General features: G+C 27.7%; 1 protein-coding gene across 1 annotated transcript in view; it reads left to right on the top strand.

Moving 5' to 3' along the window:
• LOC129975689 (centrosomal protein of 97 kDa-like) overlaps positions 1-16796 on the top strand; it is a 33038-nt gene extending 16242 nt beyond the window's left edge. The window contains exons 11-16 of the mRNA XM_056088816.1: positions 839-1108; positions 2881-3484; positions 6454-6529; positions 9984-11444; positions 13682-13778; positions 13860-16796. Coding sequence (XP_055944791.1) covers positions 839-1108; positions 2881-3484; positions 6454-6529; positions 9984-11444; positions 13682-13778; positions 13860-14119 — 2768 coding nt within the window. The 3' untranslated portion in view covers positions 14120-16796. The remainder of the gene's footprint in view (positions 1-838; positions 1109-2880; positions 3485-6453; positions 6530-9983; positions 11445-13681; positions 13779-13859) is intronic.
• Positions 16797-20406: the final 3610 nt, after the last annotated feature.

Below are 20406 nucleotides of genomic sequence, written 5' to 3'. Positions count from 1 at the left end.
TCTAGAATCTAAAATGTGCATATTAACATTTTTCCTGTTTTCTGATTTTGAATGAATTTTTTGCACTCATAGATATTTAAATAATGGTTTTCTTTCATTTCTAAGATTTAAAGTATGATATTTCTTTTTTTTTTTCTTTGAAATTTGAAAATTGAGGAAATTTGAGGTATTGGAATTCTATGCAATTAATACATTTTAATCAAAAAGTGTAGGTTTAAGCATTAACTCAAAACAATATATTAGAATTAAAGTAGTTTTTTTTTTTTTTTTTTTTTTTTTTTTTTACAAAATTATGCTTTAAAAAAAAGCCATATTTTTCAATATACTGTAGATTTGCAATTTGTCTTAAATTGCTAACCTGTATTAATTTGTCTTTGTTTATTTTAATTTCTAAAAATATGTGAATTGAATGAACATTCTATTAAATAATAAAATGGAATTTGCATTGATATCAGTTAATATACATTTTGATGTTTTTTTTACTTAAAGATACGGTAGAATTGCATTTAATTTTATTTTGTTGTTTATTTAACTTATCTTAAACAAAGTATGATTTTTTTAGTTTTGTGTAATATAAAAAATTGAATTCTACTTTTAAAATTAAAAATTGTATTGTTTATCAATTCACAAAGAATAAATATTAAATTTGATTACTTTTATGATGCTATTAACATAATTTGAAAAATATTTAATATTTGTCTTTCATATAAAATGTCATATTCAATCAAAACTGTTTGGAATGTTTTACTGTTCTGTACTAGTATTAGGTATGAGATGCTCGAATTAGATTTTTAAAGAGGGCAGGTTTTCAAGTCCATTCTTCATTGGTATTTTTCAGCTCCAGAAGTTTTGTTTCATACGACTACTTCTGAAACAACTCAAAGTGTTCCTCCGTCCTTTCAGTCTGGAAAGTATCCTCGTTCTGTGTCAAAATCAGAAATTCCCCACAGTTCAATCAAGAGCCCCATTATGATAGAACAGGTCGAAGTTGAAAGTTCCACTAAGCCTAAAGCCCAGGAACCTACCAAGAGTCCTTATCAACATTATGAGGACCGCAGAGTCCGTCCGTCTAGTTCCAGTGAAATTAGACCTACTCATACACCTAAGGGTATGCTCACTAGATTTGAAAAATTTCTTCTAGTTATGCTACTCATTAATTTATGCAAACTTTTCATTAATTCTTTGATTTGTGAGAAGTATTTTTTATAAATTAGTAAAAAATTCATACATATATACATCAAACATTTAAAAGGGTTTAATTATATATATATAATTTTAATTATATATATATAATTAAAAAAAAGCTAAGATCTTTTACCTGATTTGTGTCATTTAGAACAAAAATGTGATAAACTTTTGGCCAAAAAAATTATTTTTTATTTTGTAATTTCACTTAACTTATATGAATGATTGAACATATAAAAATGCTGCTTTATTATACGATATATTGAAATATTTATAATATGTAATATCCAACATTTTTATCTTCATTCTATGATGGCTTTGCTCTCTTAGATTGGATTTTGTCATAAAAATATTTTCTGTTATCCATGCAATGTCATAATCTGAATTCAATTATGGATTTAAAAATTAAATGAAACAATATTAAGGATTTTTATTATTTATTTAAATCTTCAATTTAGGCAATATTAAGATAATAGACATTCCAAAAGAGTAACATTTATTGAAATTGCGTAATCTTTATCACATGTTTGCAAACATTTAATTTGTCAGAAACACACAATTTTATTTCAGATAGTTCATTATGAGCTCTAAGAGGCAATGTGAAAACTCTAACCTTCTATAATTGATGCATATATTCATTCCAAATGGCTAAATTGATTCTTTTTCATAAATTCATTAAATTTGAAATAGTTATCACATGTATCCAATATTTACATTCCATATATGTATACATTCACAAAAAAAAGAAGAAAAAAAAAAGTGGAGTAATATCTGTATCAGGAATTGGAATGTGCATTTCTTCAACTCTGATATTCAACTTGTCAAATTGATTTAGCATTGTTTTTTTTTTTTTTTGTTTTTTTTTGTTTTTTTTGGAAAATTGTTAATGTTTTCAATTGTATTTGCTGGTGTTGCTAGCCATCCAGTCTATATACAATTCTTTACTCTTCTAGTTCTATCTCTATTTTTTTTTGTCCAAAAAATATTTTAAGTATGTTTCTTGCAATTCTTTGGTAGTTTTATCTACCACACAATACATTGCTCTATCTTTTATTTGAATTTTCTTGTTGTCATGCTGTTTAATATTGTAGCATCACCTGTTGGGAATAAAACTGCATTCCAATATCATACCTCAAGAAATATTTGACAAATGGTTTAATGAATCTTAAAAAAAAATAATAATAATAAATCAGTACTATCATTAAAAAGTATTAACATGAAGTTATATATGCTTTGAATTACTCTGTATATGTTTATAAACATGTTTACTATATTTTTTGTTGTTTCTGTTAAGAAACTTAAAAGCCTTCATTTAATTACAATATTGAAACCTGCCACCCATTGTGTATTAATAGAGAATTGTTCATCATAAATACAATTTAAATTAAGTTTGTTATAACTTGAATTATATTGATTAATTTTAAAGGTTATTATTATATTTGTTATAATTTTTAATTTAAAAAATGCTAAGGAATGATCTTATCTGGTTTGAATATTATCTTATATTTCCTGTATATTAATAGAGAATTGTTCATCATAAATACAATTTAAATTAAGTTTGTTATAACTTGAATTATATTGATTAATTTTAAAGGTTATTATTATATTTGTTATAATTTTTAATTTAAAAAATGCTAAGGAATGATCTTATCTGGTTTGAATATTATCTTATATTTCCTGTATATTTTTTTAAAGGTACTCTCATTCGAAAGGTGAGTAAACGAGCAACTTCTCCTTGCACTTCTGCACCTCCAGGTGGAAGATCGAAACTTCCTCATTCGACTTCCAGAAACAGGATTTCACCATCCAGAAGCTGTATATTAACTGCAAGATTATCAGCTGCTGCAAAAAATAGCAGTGAAAGCGATACTTCTGAAGAAGTGTCGCACACAAATCGAACTCCCCAGAGGTCATTTCGATCACTTAGTACTGACACACAGTCTGGTTCTAATTCCCCAATATTGCAGCAGCATGTCTACACTTCATCCTTAAGTCCTACCAAGCGTGCTTTTGGAGTAGAGAGTGGAGCGCCAAGTCAATTAACTAGCAGCCCAAAGTTTGTTCATGATGCTTCTCCTCACATTGCTAAATCTAAAACAATGTCAGAAATATATGGGAAGAGTGATGAAGATATTGCAAAAGCAGCTACTAAAATTCAGTCAGCTTGGAGGGGTTATTTTGTGCGGCATCATAATCATCGAGTGTTTAAACTTCTGCAAGAAATCCGCTTTAGGAGATTGGAGGATCATATACAGCATCTACATGGTCATCTCTGTCGATTGACTGATTTTGTGCTAAGGTATATGCTCGTTTTAAAGTATTTTTTAATATTAAGTTATTTTTTGTGCATTTTTTTATTTAATTATTTTTAAAATGCAAGTTGCCCCTTGAATGTTAAATCTTTAACTTTTTTCAGAGTAGTTCTGATGTCTTGGTTAACATATTTTTGTTCTTGCATCGTTGAATCTTTTGACATGTTCCTTGTTTTTATGCTGAAATACATTTAATTCATATAATAACATTCTTAAAAGTTGTTGATTCTAAATGCCTTCTTCTAAATATCATCTTTTTGTATAGAATATTGGTATATGGCTGTTTCCATGGCACATGAGAAAATATACACTTATTCAATATTTTTTTCTTTATTGTTAAGAATTTACTTAATTCTTGAAAAAAATTGCATTTTGTGTAAGGTTTTTATTAATATAAGCTATATTAATAGTGACTAAAATAAGCTCCAAATGTGCAATTTCTCCAGAAGCAGAAGTTTTAAAAACAAAATTCATCAAAATAACTCCTTTGCAAAATGTGCTGTTGCAGTAAAAGAATTTTATGTACTAATGCATAGTTAAATGATTTCTGTACTAATAGAAATCTGGTACTCATGTGAACATTTATGTTTGAAAGACCCTAACCCATCCTAGTGGTAGTAAAAGTGGGAATGATGAATACGAGGATGAAATGTTGCCAGATATGTAAGCAAACTCTTGCTGCCCTGGTGGATATGTAGTATTATGAAGTCACATTATGTTTGCTCCCATAATAAGATATACCTCCTATGGAAGGGACTGGGCCATAGTGATGACTGAATATTGCTGTTTCAACTTTGATCCTTAAAACTTTAACTCAGTTTCCTGACTCCTACTGTTATGATAACAGTCATCTCAGATTATCCCAGGTGCTTAAGTAGATTTGGGAGGGGATGGGTGCAGTAGCTCATTTGTACTTTTGATTTATCTTGACAATAAGTGAATTTATTCTCAAATGAAGGTACTTATTTATATTGATTTTCCATACTAAACTTTGATGTATCTTTTTTTATTTGAATGTGTTTGTTTTATTTTTTGTTTATATCTTTTTTTTATTTGTAGCTTATATCTTATTTTATTTGAAAATGTATCAAAAATATATTGGAAAACTGATTGCATAGATTAGTACTTTATTGTATTCAGGGGTGTTTGTGCTCCGGGGAAACCCCGGAATTCCGGGGATTTTGAACGACGATCCCCGGAAATTCCGGGGATCGTCGTTCAAAAGGAAGTAGGAATAATAATGAATTATTTATTTTGATCTGGGTAATTTTGTTTGCTTTTAAAGCAGAAAACGCAAGGTCAGTGTGTGTGGTGAAAACTTTTCCTTTCTTTCTCCAAAGGCAGTGATAATGCGTGAAAAGGGGGAAAAAACTTCTTTTTTGTTCTTTCCTTATTGCGAGTTATGACTCATTCCCCCGGTTCTCGGACATTCTCTTCTGGATTCTTTTCGGCAAGTAGGTGCGGCAGAAAAAAAAGGGGGAGACTTCGTTCGACCAGATGTGCGATCACGTGACTCTGGGTTCAAAGGTCTTATCTCTCCTGGCGTGGCGCCAATAAGTAGAGAAGGGGGATTTTTCGCCGTATTAGCTATTTGTCATTGATCGCTTCGGAACTTTTTTTTTCTTCGCTGTGTAAAATTTTCGTTTCATTTATTGATGCACGTGTAAATTTTTCGTTTCGCTTATTGAAATATTTTTTTATTTATGTACGCAAGAGAATTTCATTTAGAAATTTCAGCATATGAAACAGAAATTACCCCTTAAAAATTCATATCTAATTAGTTTTACAGCATTAGATCCAGAGCTAAGAGGTAAAACCAGTACAATATTAGCTTTTGAAAAATTATCATCTTTTATGTCCCATATTTTTAGTGATAATGAAAAGTCAAAAGTAGAAGCTGAAATAAGGTTATACCAGAGTGATATTGATATCACCAAAGAAATGCTCTACACATCTGATGAAAGTGGAAATCAAGTCAAGTGTACAATTGATAAATATTGGTCTAAAGTTTTTAATTTAAAAGATGATTTCACAAATGATTATAAGTATCCTACATTGGCTAAATTGGTCAAAGCCTGCCTTAGCTGCTTCCATGGCCCATTAGTGGAAAGTGCATTCAACTTAATGGATACACTTGTCACTGACTATAGAACCTCTCTTAAGATTGATTCCCTAGATGCAGTGCAGACTATTAAATATGATTTAATGGCTTCTAAAGAAACCTCATGTGAAAAATATGGCTCAAAAAATCCAATGACTGATCCAATTCACAAAGATCTCTTACTGAATATGAACAGAAGTTGGAAAACATATCAAGAGGACTTAAAAACATGTATTTCAGATGAGTCACCTATAAAAGTCTCTGAAAAACCTTCTACATTAGCAGAAAAGCAAACTGCTTCTACCTCTGCATGTGCAGTTCTCGAGGAAATTTCTTCAACTGTAAATGAGGAAAATAAAAGTCAACCTTCCTGCAATTATGAAGTTCACCACAAAAGAAAGACAAGCCCACAAACATCAGAAAATAAAAAAAAAGCAGCAGAAATTAGATAATTTTTTTTAAAAGAATTAATTCAGGTAATTTAAAAGATTTGCATAAAATGTAGTAGTTTATATGTTTGAAAATTTATGGTTATTAATTTTGCAAAAAAAGTAATTCATTGAACTTTTATAATTAGGTCATTCAATACTTCATAATTGTAATTTTTCATTTCTCCCCCCCCCCCTTCTCGAAACTCCAAAATGCCGGTAGTAAGTCCGTAAAAGTTTCAGGGGATTTTTTGGGGTCCCACAAACACTCCTGTTGTATACATTTTAGAATTTTAATATTTTTAGCATTACTTCTTTTAAAATTTTATGCAGTTATTTTGGATGAATATTTATTTATTCCCTATCTGATTTCATTGAAAATTTTAATAGTTATAAATTAATATCCGATTTTGCTTTTATGTTAAAGGCAACAACAAGATTTACAGCATGAACGTGAATTACGTAAAATGCAAGCAGAGGACATTCGCCACTTGCATGAAAAGGTGAGTAACATTTTTTATAGCCTCATGGATGTATAAATGAAATATCTTTTAAATATTTCTAGGGCTTCCATTTAGCAGAATTTATTGTTTAGGTATCGTGTACTAATATCAGATGTGTTGTAAATGTAAAGCTAATTTTTTTTTGGTTAATAAAACTTTTTAGAAAATATTTTTGTATTGAAGTTTTTCAGTATTATTTTGTATTTTATTTTTAAGGTGGTTATAAAAGCACATATTTAATTAAACTAATATAGTTACATTTAATAATATATGCTGTATGTTATTTTTTTCAGGTGTATTTGTTTTCAGTAAAACTAATGCTAATTATTCAAAGTTTTTAAAATGTAAAAAGTACAAATGTATTACTCCTTATAAATTGTATAAAAAAAATCCTTTTTTATGTGGATAATGAATTAAATCAAAGACCACTAGAATAAGTTATATGTGTCATTTTTCAATTTTCAGAACAATGCTGACTGATTTTTGTCTTTAAAATTAAATTGTTTGTTTCATTTTATAATTTAGTTTATATTTTATTTTGCACTTCAATTTTATAAAAGAAGAATTGATTACACTTTCAAAATTCTATTCATTTTAGTTGGTTTTACATCCTGGATTTTCATTGCCTGATGAATAACTTAAAAGTGAGTATTTAATATAGTCATCTGCTTTTCAAAATAACTAAGCAGAAAAAAGTTACTCGCCTGTTAAAACAATATATTTCATATTTTGCTAATGATTTTCATTGTGCTTTTTTATTTGGTGTTAGTGTTTGTTTTGTAATACATATTTCTGAAGTTTTGATGAATAAGCTATTAGTTAAATAAGCATTTTGTGACTTTTCAGACTACACATCAAGTGTTAATTTTTCTTATTTCATAGTGATGTATGAAATGAGTCACATTGAACATCACTTGCTTTATGCATTTATTTATTTATTTTACTCAAAATACTCAGCATAGTTAAAATTATCTTAATGGTACAAATTTAATTCTATTACTTATGCGGGGTCATTTTTTTCCCCAGTTCTGATGCAACATGGTGGTGGTGGGGGAAAGCAGAGAACAAACTTAATTTATTACCGAAAGTTATGTTAGTTACCATCAACGTTATTTTTCGACATAATTGCCATAAAAATTCTGATATTTCTTGTGGAGCAGACTTCTGATTCCCTCTTTAACCTGTTCAGGACTGTGGCTATGCAGTTCTCCATTCACACTAACATATATGAGATGAGTTCACAATGTCATAATATATCTTCCCGTTAAAGTCTGAAAGACTCATCCCATATGTGATATTATGAGTCATGAAGGGTGAATCCTGTGACCAGGGTTCTGAGTGGGTTAAAAAAACTTTACTACCATTGGTGTGAGGTAGGCTTTAACATTCCTTTGAAGCTTCTTATAGGCCTAAAATTATTATTTTGGCATCTTGGATAATTCTTCAATTCAGAGTACAGATGAAAAATAATTCTGTTATAAGCTACATTTTCCATAAAAGAGAACAGAGACGCAAGGATGTCACAATTTATCTTGTTTAGTGAATTGATCAACTCATCCAAAAGAGACCTAGGATGCTGGAATACTAGACAATGTGCTGAGCAAACAGCGTACCAAAATTGTAAATTTAGTGGATGAGTGTTTAAATATTTCTGTACCATATTCTTTCCTTTAAGAAAATATATAGAATTTCTAAACTAATGAGGAGCTTCAAGGCTCATCTCATTCATTTGATTACATTTCCATTAAATTTATTTTGTTCCTTGCATTTGTCTTTTTTTATAGTTTGTTGGAGCTTGAAAGAAATGGCCCTCATACAACTAACTAGGGATCATCAGTTCTATTTGAATATTTGTTTGTTTATAGAAAGTATTTAAACTATTTTTTAACCCTTTTTTTGTATTTTGATTTTTTTTTATCAAAAATAACAAATTTGTTTCTGTTTGTGCATATAATAATGAAATGCAATATGTTTTTTTTTAAAAAAATTGGGATTATTTCATCTAGCTCATTAATTTTTTAACAGATGTTATTGATGCTACTAATATGCAGGATGGTTATAATTAAAGTTCCACTTTGAAATGGTCATAAGAGGAAAACTACTGGACCAAATGTTATCAAGCTTGGTAATAGTTTAAAGAACATCATGGGAATTTCTTTTCCGCACACACACACAAAAGTACAAAAACTCAACACCAGAGGATAAATGGCACTATATGCAATATTTTAAAACAAAATAAGACTTGAAGACATCAGTTTAAAGTGTGTTTAATTGTTTCTGAAACGAAACTATTTATGGTGTTATATAATACCGCAATGTCTTTAATTGGTTTACAGCAGGAAGACGCAAATTGATTTATGCAGATGTGCTTTACATGTCATTTGGTTGTCTAAATAAAAGTGAGCCTGTTTGTCAGAGTTCTTGTTACAATTTGACAATGTCTCTAACCATGTAAGACTATTCTTTTCTTGGTAAATATTATAAATACGATAGCATTGGATGGCGTGCTTTATAAAGGTATTATTCAATAAGAGGAATACGCCGAGAGATATGCTAAGAACTGCTGTTGATAATGCAGTAATGTGATTTAACTTGTTTTCAGGAAATGATGGATACCACATTGAACATGCTTTGTAACACATTTCAGAAACGATTGAACACATTTTAAACAATGTCCTATTTTGCTTAATAATATTGCATACAGCCCCATTTCTCCCCTGGTGGTGAGTTTTTGAACTTTTGTCTGTGTGCAAAAGAAATTCCCATGACCTCCTTTTTAAGTTATTACTAAATTTGATAACATTTGGTCCAGTAGTTTTCATTTGATGACCATTTCAAAGTGGAATTTTAATTATTTCCGCCCTGTACTTTAGTCACTAAAATTAATTTTAAAGTTTTTTTTTTTTTTTTGTACTATTTCTAGCTGAATATGAATACATTTCATTGAATTTATTTTTTCTAATAGATCCACATATTTGCTAGTTATAATTAATGAAATTCTAATTATATTTATAATTTAAAACTATTTTGTCTTTTTTAAAAAAAATAAAACCTAATAATAATTTATATATACTGAAACTGGAAAAGAAAAAAGTCTAATACGATGTGTATTCTATTAAACTGTTGTTTAAAATGGGGAAAGGCACCTACCAGAGATATTCTTATCCTGAATGTTGCCAATTCTTGTTTCATACTTGTAAGTAAATGAATAATAATTTTATTTATGAATTGAGTTGACACTTAAAAAATTATTTTTAGTGCAATTATAGTTAAATATATTAAATAAAATATTGTATTACTTTTAAATTATGTATTTTTAAAATTATAAAAATTTCTGCTTGGAAGCCCTAGTGATAAATTTCCATTTGTATCTTTTACAAATATAGATATATAAATGCTTAATTTCTTTTTTTAGTTTACACAATTTAATTATAATGTGCCATTTTTTTTTCAGGCGAAGGATTTGCAAAAATGTGTGTCTGTTGTGTTATCAAAAGCTAAAAGCAATGTTTTTCAAAATTTATCTGAACATGATTCCAATCGAGATTTATCAAGAGATCATTCCATGCTTCCAGATACCAAATTTGATAAACATTTGCCATCTCAAAGCTCTGATTCTTTGAATTTAGCTTTGAGATTTTCTACTCAAATGTACCAGGAAAATTCGAGCATGTATTCTCCATCTTCACAAACTTCCTCTGTTACTTCATCTGTACCTGATACCTCCTTCAGCAGATCGAAATCTCGCAGAGAATTGCAGCCTTCTACTTCTGATATTTCTGATGCTGATTCTGGCATGCAAAGCATGATGAGTCCCAATGTTGCTGCTGGAGAATGTGATCGACATCATTCTTCTCATGAGGTAGATCATTCTGCAATGAATGGTTTTGCAAGTGATTCTCCTACTTGTCCTGCTTATCCTGATTATGGCAAAAAGTATTCAGGTAAATTCCATTCTGACAAAGATTCCCGCTATGATGATAATGCTGCCTTGCATGCCAAAATGAGTAAACAACAAATCAAAAATTTAGGCTTTGTGCGCCATACTTTACCTATGTCTGCAATCCCTAGTTTAGATGGGGATACTTGTTATGTGCAATCTAGTCATTTACCAAATGCCCATGCTGCCAAGAATTCTATGTCGCTCACTAAAACTAATTATGTTGAGTATCCTAATAGCTCTTTGGAAAACTCTCCTTGCTCAGTGAATAGTGAACCTTATATTTTCTCCAAACAACATATTCATTCTAATGTTGCCACAAACCCACTTTGTCAAGCAAAGCATGAAGAAATCAGCAAGTGGAAAAGCTCCTGTGTTAGCAATGGGTTTGTTGAAGCATTGCAAGGAAAAGAGCATTTTCCAGATACTGCTGCTGGATGTTGTTCCAAATCTTGTATGTCCCATCAAATGAAGGATAAAATCAATATGCACCATTCTCGATGTCCACGTTCTTGTCCTCAAAGTGTATGTAAGCATCACCAAGAGAAGGCAGATAAATCTTCTGAAGTTTTTGATTCTGGATGTTCTGCAAAGAGTTGTGCCATGCTTCCTAAAAGGCTTAATCAACTTGCCCAGAATAAAGTGACTTCACCTCTTAATGAAAAAGATTCACCTACTTCACCATGCACTGTTGAAATGAGGGGATGCATTTCCCATTCTTGTTCTTTTCAGTCAGATGGTTTTGCAGCTGAAGAATTGTCTGCCACTGCCACAGTGAAGCTGTTTTCTACGAGAGCTGTCAGCATGACATGCACTAATGGTACAATGAGCCCACAAACTAATCCACAAAGACCTTTATCTTTGAGTGATGCCTCACCACAGGCAAATTTAAGATCCCCATTAGTGCTGGCTGCTAGTGTGTGGGAGAAGAAAGTTCAAGATATAGAATCTACATTTCATCAATTGCAGACACAGGTATGAGTCATAAATCATTTTTTTAATATGTTTCCCCCCTATGTTTAATGTTAGTATCATCATACCCCTGTCAATTTAATTAATGGAATCCCTATCATATTTTGTTCAAGGGGGGGGGGAGTGATGCCATAACATAGTATTGGACAATGTGAATATAAAATGTTAGATAACATTCTTAATTATGTTTGTCTTGTGACAATAGCATCACATGAATTGTTTCCACAATTCTTTATTTTAATTTTTTTTGACATATTGACTGCTAATTTTAAGATATCTTATAATTAATTGGAGTAGCAACATAACCACTAATAGACAAGGCCTCTGCAGTCTTCTGTGACATCACAATGAGCCGTTATACTTCATTCCTTTAATGTAAAGTCTGTACACACTCAAGGTTCAGATGAAATGACTTTTCACTTGTTCATATTATTTCATATATATCTATGTGATGCATATATTGTAGAATTCATTAATAATTAAAATGCAGCCATTTACCACATTATCCAGGGGCTACAGCACTTAGTTATGAATTACTTTTTTTTTTTTTTTTTTTTTTGAATTATTTGCAAGGCAAGTTTTTCGGTAGGTGTATTTCCCTTCCAATTAAAACAATTTATTTAGAAAAAAAAATGAATTGTTGATGAATTTAAAAACATCTGCATACAAACATGATTTTATAAATATTTGCTGTGGTGTCAACTCCAAGTAAGTAATAAAAACAATATTCAATTTTATTGACACTTAAAATGTGAAATAAATCTTTGAAACATTAGTGTTTTCTTTGGTTTCCATTTAACTATATATTTTATCATTATTTTTTGTTTGGAATAACTTTACTAAATTTGTTATCTTTCCAGCTGTAGAAGAACTTTTCATATTGTTATTTAATTTTTTTACAATAATTATTCAGTAATGTATTTACTGCTGACCAAATACCATCCTATAAAGATTTTCTGGTTTATGTCCTGAAATGTATTTGCCATAATCATGTAGCTGTTTGTCATTCACTAAATTATTAAAAAATTCTCTTTGTTGCTAAGTAATTTTGATTGGAAAATTTCAAAATTTTTTCTTCAAATATGGTACATAATTTCTGAATTACAATATTACATTTACAATGCATTATTTGGGATATAAAAGCTTTCCTTGATTTAAATTTTGAATGACATAAGTAGAGTTCTTTTCTAGTTCTAGTTCTTTTTCATCTGTTAAAATTTTTTTACAAATGCAGCATTTCAATTTTTAAGGGCTGTGTGGATACAGTAACTATAAAATATACTAGCACAGGTAAAATTTACCATTTAGTTAGGAAATTGTTTAATTCTCTGAAAAGAACTGTAGAGAATTGGTTATGTTACAGCAGAGTGTAAGAATTTGATTTTAATATCTTGAGTTCTGAACTTTCTTTATAAGGAAAAAAAAAAATATTAACTTTATAGCATTACAAGCATTATTTGTAAAATTTGTAAATAAAGGCTTTTTATACATCTTTTAATTACTTTGAAGAAAAATCAGTATCAAATCAAATTTGTCATACTTCATAAGTTGCTGACAGTGCATGTTCGTAATTGTTTTTACTGTCCATTCTATATATATAATTTCTGTATAATTATATAGTTTTGAGTTTATTATTGTATTTATGGAGCTATCCTAACTCTCTTGCATTAATAAACTTAGTTTTCAAAATATAATACAAAAACTAGCAAGGTCTGGTTTGGAATTTCTGTACCATATAAAAAATTCAAAAATAACTTTTAATTTATTTTTGTATTCCTGCATGAAATTATCTTCAGTTTTGTTTGTGCTTTTATTAATTTCATTATAGCATAAAAATTGTCTTTAAAATTTATGCATTTTTAATTTAATATTTGTTTTAATGTGATTGCATTTTCCTATTTTGCAGTATAATCCTCTGTTTTGTTTCATATTATTGGATTTTATGATTATTCAAAAGCAATGTCCCCCCTCCCCCTTCTTCACTCTAAAATCTTCAAAATCAAATGAAGATTGCTCATCATATTGAATTTCTCAGTAATTATTCTGATTTAACTTAAACCTATATTTTATCTCAGACTTTGAATACCTTTAGAATTTAATATTATTATTTAATATTTTAAATATTTTGTTGCATTATGACTTATTATAATGTATTAATAAACATTATAATGTGTTACTAGGCATTAAAATTGTGTTTATTTCATCACTGATGTTGATTTAATCATATGTATTCTATATAGATTCGCGATTTAGAAGGGGCTTTTGGACAGATTGGACAATTTGGTCAATTTTTTTATCCAGGAATATTACAAGAAGAAACAAAAGAGGTTCTCCCTGGTATGTATTAATACTCTCTGACATTTGTTTTTTTTTGCTGCAAGATTTTATGTTAATTAATATAATAATAAATTTTTTTAGCAATTCACGGTGCTGAATCTTCAGCTGGTGCCCTTGTCCTAGATATGCCAAAAATCAATTTCAAACGCACTGATAGTGGAAATGATCATGTCTTTCAAACATGTTTCACTGGCAGTGTTCCTTATTTACAACAGCCAACTGCAAGTCAAAATATGAATGATTGCCGTGTGGAAGAAATTGATCAGGATGTCCATCCATCGGTAGAAGAAAGCGATGAATTTCCAAATCCTACAAGTGATAATAGTGAAACCAAAAGCTAGTTGATGGGTTGATGCCAGTTTTTCAGATCTCAGATTTAGTCTTAAATAATGCTGTGATGAACGATTTTATTTATTTATTTATTTTATTTCTGTTTAAGTTCTTCATTCTGTTTTATCTTGTTTTTTGTAGTCTGTGATTTTTACTTCACATGACATCTTTTACTTTTTAACATCATGGTTTATTTATTTCATCATTTAACAACTGTTTCTTCATATTTTTCTAAGATTATCTTTTATGATTAATTACTATCAAATAATCTTACTCTGATATTATCAAGTATGTTAAATAAAAGAAGTGATTTTTTTTTGTTATATTCTATTTCTGAATATTCAGTTTATTAAGAGTCCTATATAAGTTTCTTTAAAAACATTATCTTTAGATTGCTCAGATTTTGCAGAGAGCTAGGGCTTTGCTTACTGAACTTTAGTCTTTTTAGATGCATGAAATATAAAACTTTTCTATGGTTGCCCATTAGAACTTGCCATCTTTTACCAATTATATTAGATAGAATAATTTTATAAACAGCCAGTTTGATGTAAAATAGATTAGTTCTCAAAAAAGCGATTTTTTTTTTTTTTTATGATCTAAAATTAGTTGAAAAAATTGTGTTTAATGATATATTTTATATATAAAAACATTCATTTTGTAGCTTTCTTTTTTTATTCATTATGTACTTTTCTTTTTATATTATAAAGTACTTATAATAATTAGTGTTGCCCATTTAATTAAAAAAAATGGCTTCAAATTGATCACATATATTTCTTTTTCAAATGCTGCACTAGTCAATGAAAGCTTAATTTCTTGTTTGACATAACTCTTTATAGAACAAACACTGGAGTTAGAAAATTCATGTTGGAAATAAGCTTTTTACTTCATAGACAATCTAAAGATAATTTTCTAAGAAATAGTAATTTGATTCATATTAGAAATGGGCAATAAAACAGACATTGTTTAAAGAAAATATATTTCTTTATTGTAATGCATTTACTTTATCATTTTTAAGCTTAGCTTTCACTTTTCTCTTTACACAAATAAAGTACAGCACCAAAACACTAATTTTTTTTATGTCTACTATACAACATAAATGCCTTTCATACTTGATTTTCAAAACTTTAGGATCTAAAATCATTTTTGTTCAGCCATTGATTTGTTACTGTTTTTATGTATTAAGTAAATGGTTTATATTTTATGTGTTTGTTATAAAAAAGAGCTTTATTAGTTCATTTGTGCATAATCATTTTAAGTCAGTAAAATGGATTTTTAGTTTTCATCTCGGAAGGAATTTAATTTTAAGACTCATACTGATTTTAGACGAAAATGTAGGGGACAATCTATATTTATAATGAAAGAAAACGAATTAAGATAATGTTTGTGGGTATTCTATAAAATGATCTGAAGATACTTCTTTATTTTTAAGGTCCCTATGATAGATCGCCAAAAAAATGCAGACCATCGCCAAATTGGTGATTGTCTATTTGGCATTGGTGATGATGTCATCTGAAAACCTGTAATGCAATCACCTTGATGAAATCTTGTCATCTTATGTATAAAAAAGCATGGCAATCTTCGTGTTTTCTGAAAATCAATTAAACCCAGGGGCCATAAAAATAAACAAGTACTGATCTGGATTCTATATAGTGGTGCATTCATTCAGAATAAAATAGTTTTTCTGTGAATAAATGTGATTTCTCAAGGTATTTTTATGTAATAACCTACTGCTTAAAAGAGGCTTTTACTCTCATCTGAAGTGCCCCCAATAATTTTGCTCATGTTTATTCTAATTTCTATTTTTTTACATTTATATGGTCGTGCACTTGTTTACAACTTATAAAATGCATAACATATATTGCATGCTACAGAGAATTCTCTGTTCTTTGGGTATTATTTTTTAAATTTTCATGGCATTTCATTCCAGATTTTTCTGTGCATTTGCATATTTTGCTGAACATATATAATCTTTCCTATTAAAAATTCCAAAAAATATATTTGATGTCTGCAACTTTTTATATGTGTATATGTAACAATAATATTTCTCTGAGCAGTATAGTGATTAAAATAATAATAAAAAAAATTCTGATGGGGAAAAAAATGTAAAGTATCATTGTGATTTTTATTAGACGTTTTGTGGATCATATATACATGTTATCTTGAATTGGATATTAACCTTATGATAACTTTATTATGGTTAAATTCTGAGTGCTAACTTTATCCAAAACTTTAAACAGTTACGTTTGTTACTTTTTGTAAATATATGAAAAGGTCAACATTTAAATTTTATGTAAATAATTATGTATTTAAGTTATAATTCATTATGTTCAAATGTTATTGTTGTGTATGTATATTAAAATTTTATAGATGTTAGATTATATAGATGATAGCCATTGATTTAAATTTATGTTCTGCAATTTGAAAAAATAATAAAGATTATTCTACTGGATAGATGTCCAGACTTTTGTATAAAAATTTTGCTGTAAATGAAGGCTTCAAACTTAAGTATAGTATGTGTGTGGGGGGGGGGATTGATTGTGTATAGCTATATTGAAAAAATTTGCAGTTTTTAAAAATTATATACTTATTTTTTTTTGTTATTATTTTTACAATTCATCAGTGATTTATTTTACTTCTTTTTTTTTTTTTTTTATGTTTCCTCTTTAAATTATGTGTACAAATTTTTGAAAGTATCTTTATCATTCTGCATGTTTAAAAAAATCAGTTGTTGAAAGTTTTGTTATCAAAAAAATATATGTATGTATTAAAGTATTTGAGCTTTTTTTCTGTGCATATTCAGTATTCTTTATTTCTTTCAGTCAGCTCTAAAATATAATAAAACAATTCTATAAAAGAATAAAATAACTCGATAAACTCTTTATAATATAGATTTATTTTATTCTTAATCATAAAATCATCCAAATGTGGAGAAAGATTGCAAGTTATTGGACATTAGAAGTACATTTTGTTCTAAATACTGACAGCATGAACCATTTATCTTCTATATTTTACTATCAATAGAATAAGCTTGTATTGGTTTAATGGATGTGAATAATGCTTTAAATATACCAAACAGTTGGTAGAAGGGAATACAGGTATATTAAAATGTTTCAGCTTTTCTTTCGGTTTATATTCACTATTTTTTACTTCTTTTAATCACCAAATACAGTTCCATAGTTTTGTAACATAAATTTATTTGTATTCTTAATCATGAAAATGCCAAAAAAGATTGCAAGTTATTGAACACTACAATTACATTTATATTAAATATATTCTAAATACAGGCAACTCCAACCATTTGCTTCCTATAAATATATAAAGCAGTTAGCAGAAGAGGATAAAAGCAAATTACTTAAATATTATCTTATTGTAATTAAATGGCTATATATCTGCATATTTACATTCACCATCTCACATTTTTAAAAAGAAAATTATTTAATTTTATAGGCATAAATTTTTAAGTTTTTCCTTTTTTTCCTTTTTTTTTTTTTTTTTTTTTTTTCCCCTTCCAAAATTAAAATGCTGGTGATCATCCCTTACATGAAAAAATAATTCTCAATCCAATTTTATTTTAAAGACAAAACTGAGCATTAATTTACGTTAAAAATAAGAAATTTAATTTGTATAAGCTGTTCATATTTTATTGAGAAAATTATTAAGTTACAGTAACACATGAATTTTCATGGCTTACAATATTGCAAACTTCTTAAAACTTTTCATTTGCAATGCCTGATGAATTGGTTAGATCACTATAGAAGAGTCCTCTTTTCCCTATAAGTATATAAAAAATTTGATTTTGTCTTCTCCTCAATTTGAAAAAATTTAGCCTTGACAAAGTTATATATTTTTTTAGCAATGCAATATTTAGAAACTATTTCAATTTAATTTATTTGTTGCAGAAGAAAAACAAATCATAAGAATTATACATAATATATGCTAATTGTCCAGTTTAAAGGAGAAATACCAAAGCTGCTAAAACTTTGAGAGTATAACAATCCTATATTAAGACAATTTAATTTTTTATTAGGTATGATTTTGGATTTATCGAAAATGTCAATTTAATTTTTTTTCATTCCAAAATATTATAATAAAAAAAAGGTATAGTTCTATAAAAATCCTTTTATTCTTGTTTTAGTAGTTTATAAGCATTTACATAACACAATGAAAGATTTTGTAAATACAAAAGTATGTGATAAAACAGTTTTATCAAATTCAAATTTAAAAAAAAAATTATTTTCAGTTTGTTAAATAATATATATAATTTTGCAGTTCATTGAATTTCATACAAAAATAAGAAAACAAACATCACAATGTCACATGCATAAGATTTGTTTTCCAATATATATATATTTGGCTTGATTTTTAAAATCGTGTATAAATTATTACATATAAGACAACATAACAAAATGAATGCAGATTTAAGAACACATTTCTTAGTTGTTTGAAAATAATATGCATATCAAAAATTTTAAAATAAAAAAAATAGAAAAAAAAAATCACCAGAAGTTTTTACTGTTAAATACACTGTTTATTTCATGGTGTAGAAAATTTTAAATTGGTCCCAAATCAAATTATAAAATGTATAATTTTAATAATTCAGATGGTAAGAGCATAGTTGCCTTTTGATTATAGAAATCAGTGTTATTTTAAATAATGCATTTTTTTTCATTTATAAAATATTTTAAATGCAATAATAAAATATGAAAATGTTTAGTGGTAGTGTTTCATTTTCATATTACCTAAATTAAGTAATCTAGGCATCAAAATTGTATATTGCATTATCAACAAGATTGAAGAATTAAATTAATTAAAAAATTTCCAATTCAGCATGGTTATAGTTAAAATAATGTGCTCATTTATAAAAAGAAAAACTTTTTTTTTTTTTTCATTTTAAGCAATAAACAGTGTTTTTACAGTTAGTTAAATTTACAAAAATATTAAGACTAGCAACATCAGATATCTTAAGTTTTCTAATTATTTAAATCTCACTTTTCAATGTAAATAACTCATATTTAATAATTTATAATATCACTCATATTTATAATATCACTTGATCATCAAATAGAAATTTCAAAAATGTTAACATTTTATTATAGAATTTTTTTTTAACATTAAAGCTCTCAAATCATGAAAAAAATGAAAATTTTATACTTATGTACAAAATTATGTACAGTATTTTTACGAACACTGTATTCTGTATTTAATGAATTTGTAAAATGATTGGTTTTATTTATAAAAAACTGTTTCTCAGAAAATGTTTTAAGAATGCAAAACAATTCTAAGAATCTTATAACTTTGCTTTTCTACCAGAAATTTAAAAAAAAAAAGTGTTACTGCAGCTATATTGCCATCAAACAGAATTAACAGAAGTATTTCAGATATTCTAATCTTTTTCACCATACTATCTGACATTACTATAAAATAATCTACTATAACATGTGTTGTACACTTTTCTCATTTGCAATTGCTTCAATAGCAACACTTACATGTATATATCAAGGTGATTTTTTTAAACATAAAGAAACTTGAAACTGTAGAAGGTATACTTGTAGTAAATAGTGACAACTAACCATTATAAACATCACATACTACGCAATACAACTGGATATCTAGGACATTTCTGCCTATTCTCATTATAAAATTTCAGGTCTCAATATTTTTAAGTGGACGGCAGTGGGTGGCAAATAGATAATCAAACAAATTTAATGACTAGTATAAAATATTGTATAGAAGCAATGTATATACATATATATTTGAAATATTCAACGTAAATCAGTGGATTTAAATACATCATGAAACATTTTATACTAAGTACAAATCTGAATAATTTTCTAACATACTCATTTAATCCATTTCTTACATATGAGACATTTTTAATATTTTAACAACCACCTTTAAATGTGGAAAAAGGTTTTGAAGCACAATTCCTTTAAAAAAATTCTGCCATGATACTAAATTTAGAAAAAGAATCTTAATTGATATGAATGAAAAATTTCAATTAAAAATTATTCTTCACTGAATTTTAATGAAATATTTCAAAGTTACAATTATTTTTTTAAATAATCTTTGCTAGCAAATGTTTATAATCCGAAATAAGAACTTTAGCAAGTTTTTAATCTCCAGTCAGGGTTATTGCTTTTCAATTTTTAACTTCTTATACATAAAAAAGTAAATATTAAACCATAATTACAAATTCCCATAGTTGTACATTTTGCAAAAATTAAGTATTAAACTTATAGTTGTGATTGCAATAATGACAAATTATATAATGTTGTAACATACATTAAAGTTCAATTCT

This window comes from Argiope bruennichi, chromosome 7 (assembly GCF_947563725.1).
Source record: "Argiope bruennichi chromosome 7, qqArgBrue1.1, whole genome shotgun sequence".
NCBI lineage: Eukaryota > Metazoa > Arthropoda > Arachnida > Araneae > Araneidae > Argiope > Argiope bruennichi.
Note: the sequence above shows the minus strand (reverse complement) of the source record. Positions and strands in the feature narration are given on the sequence as shown.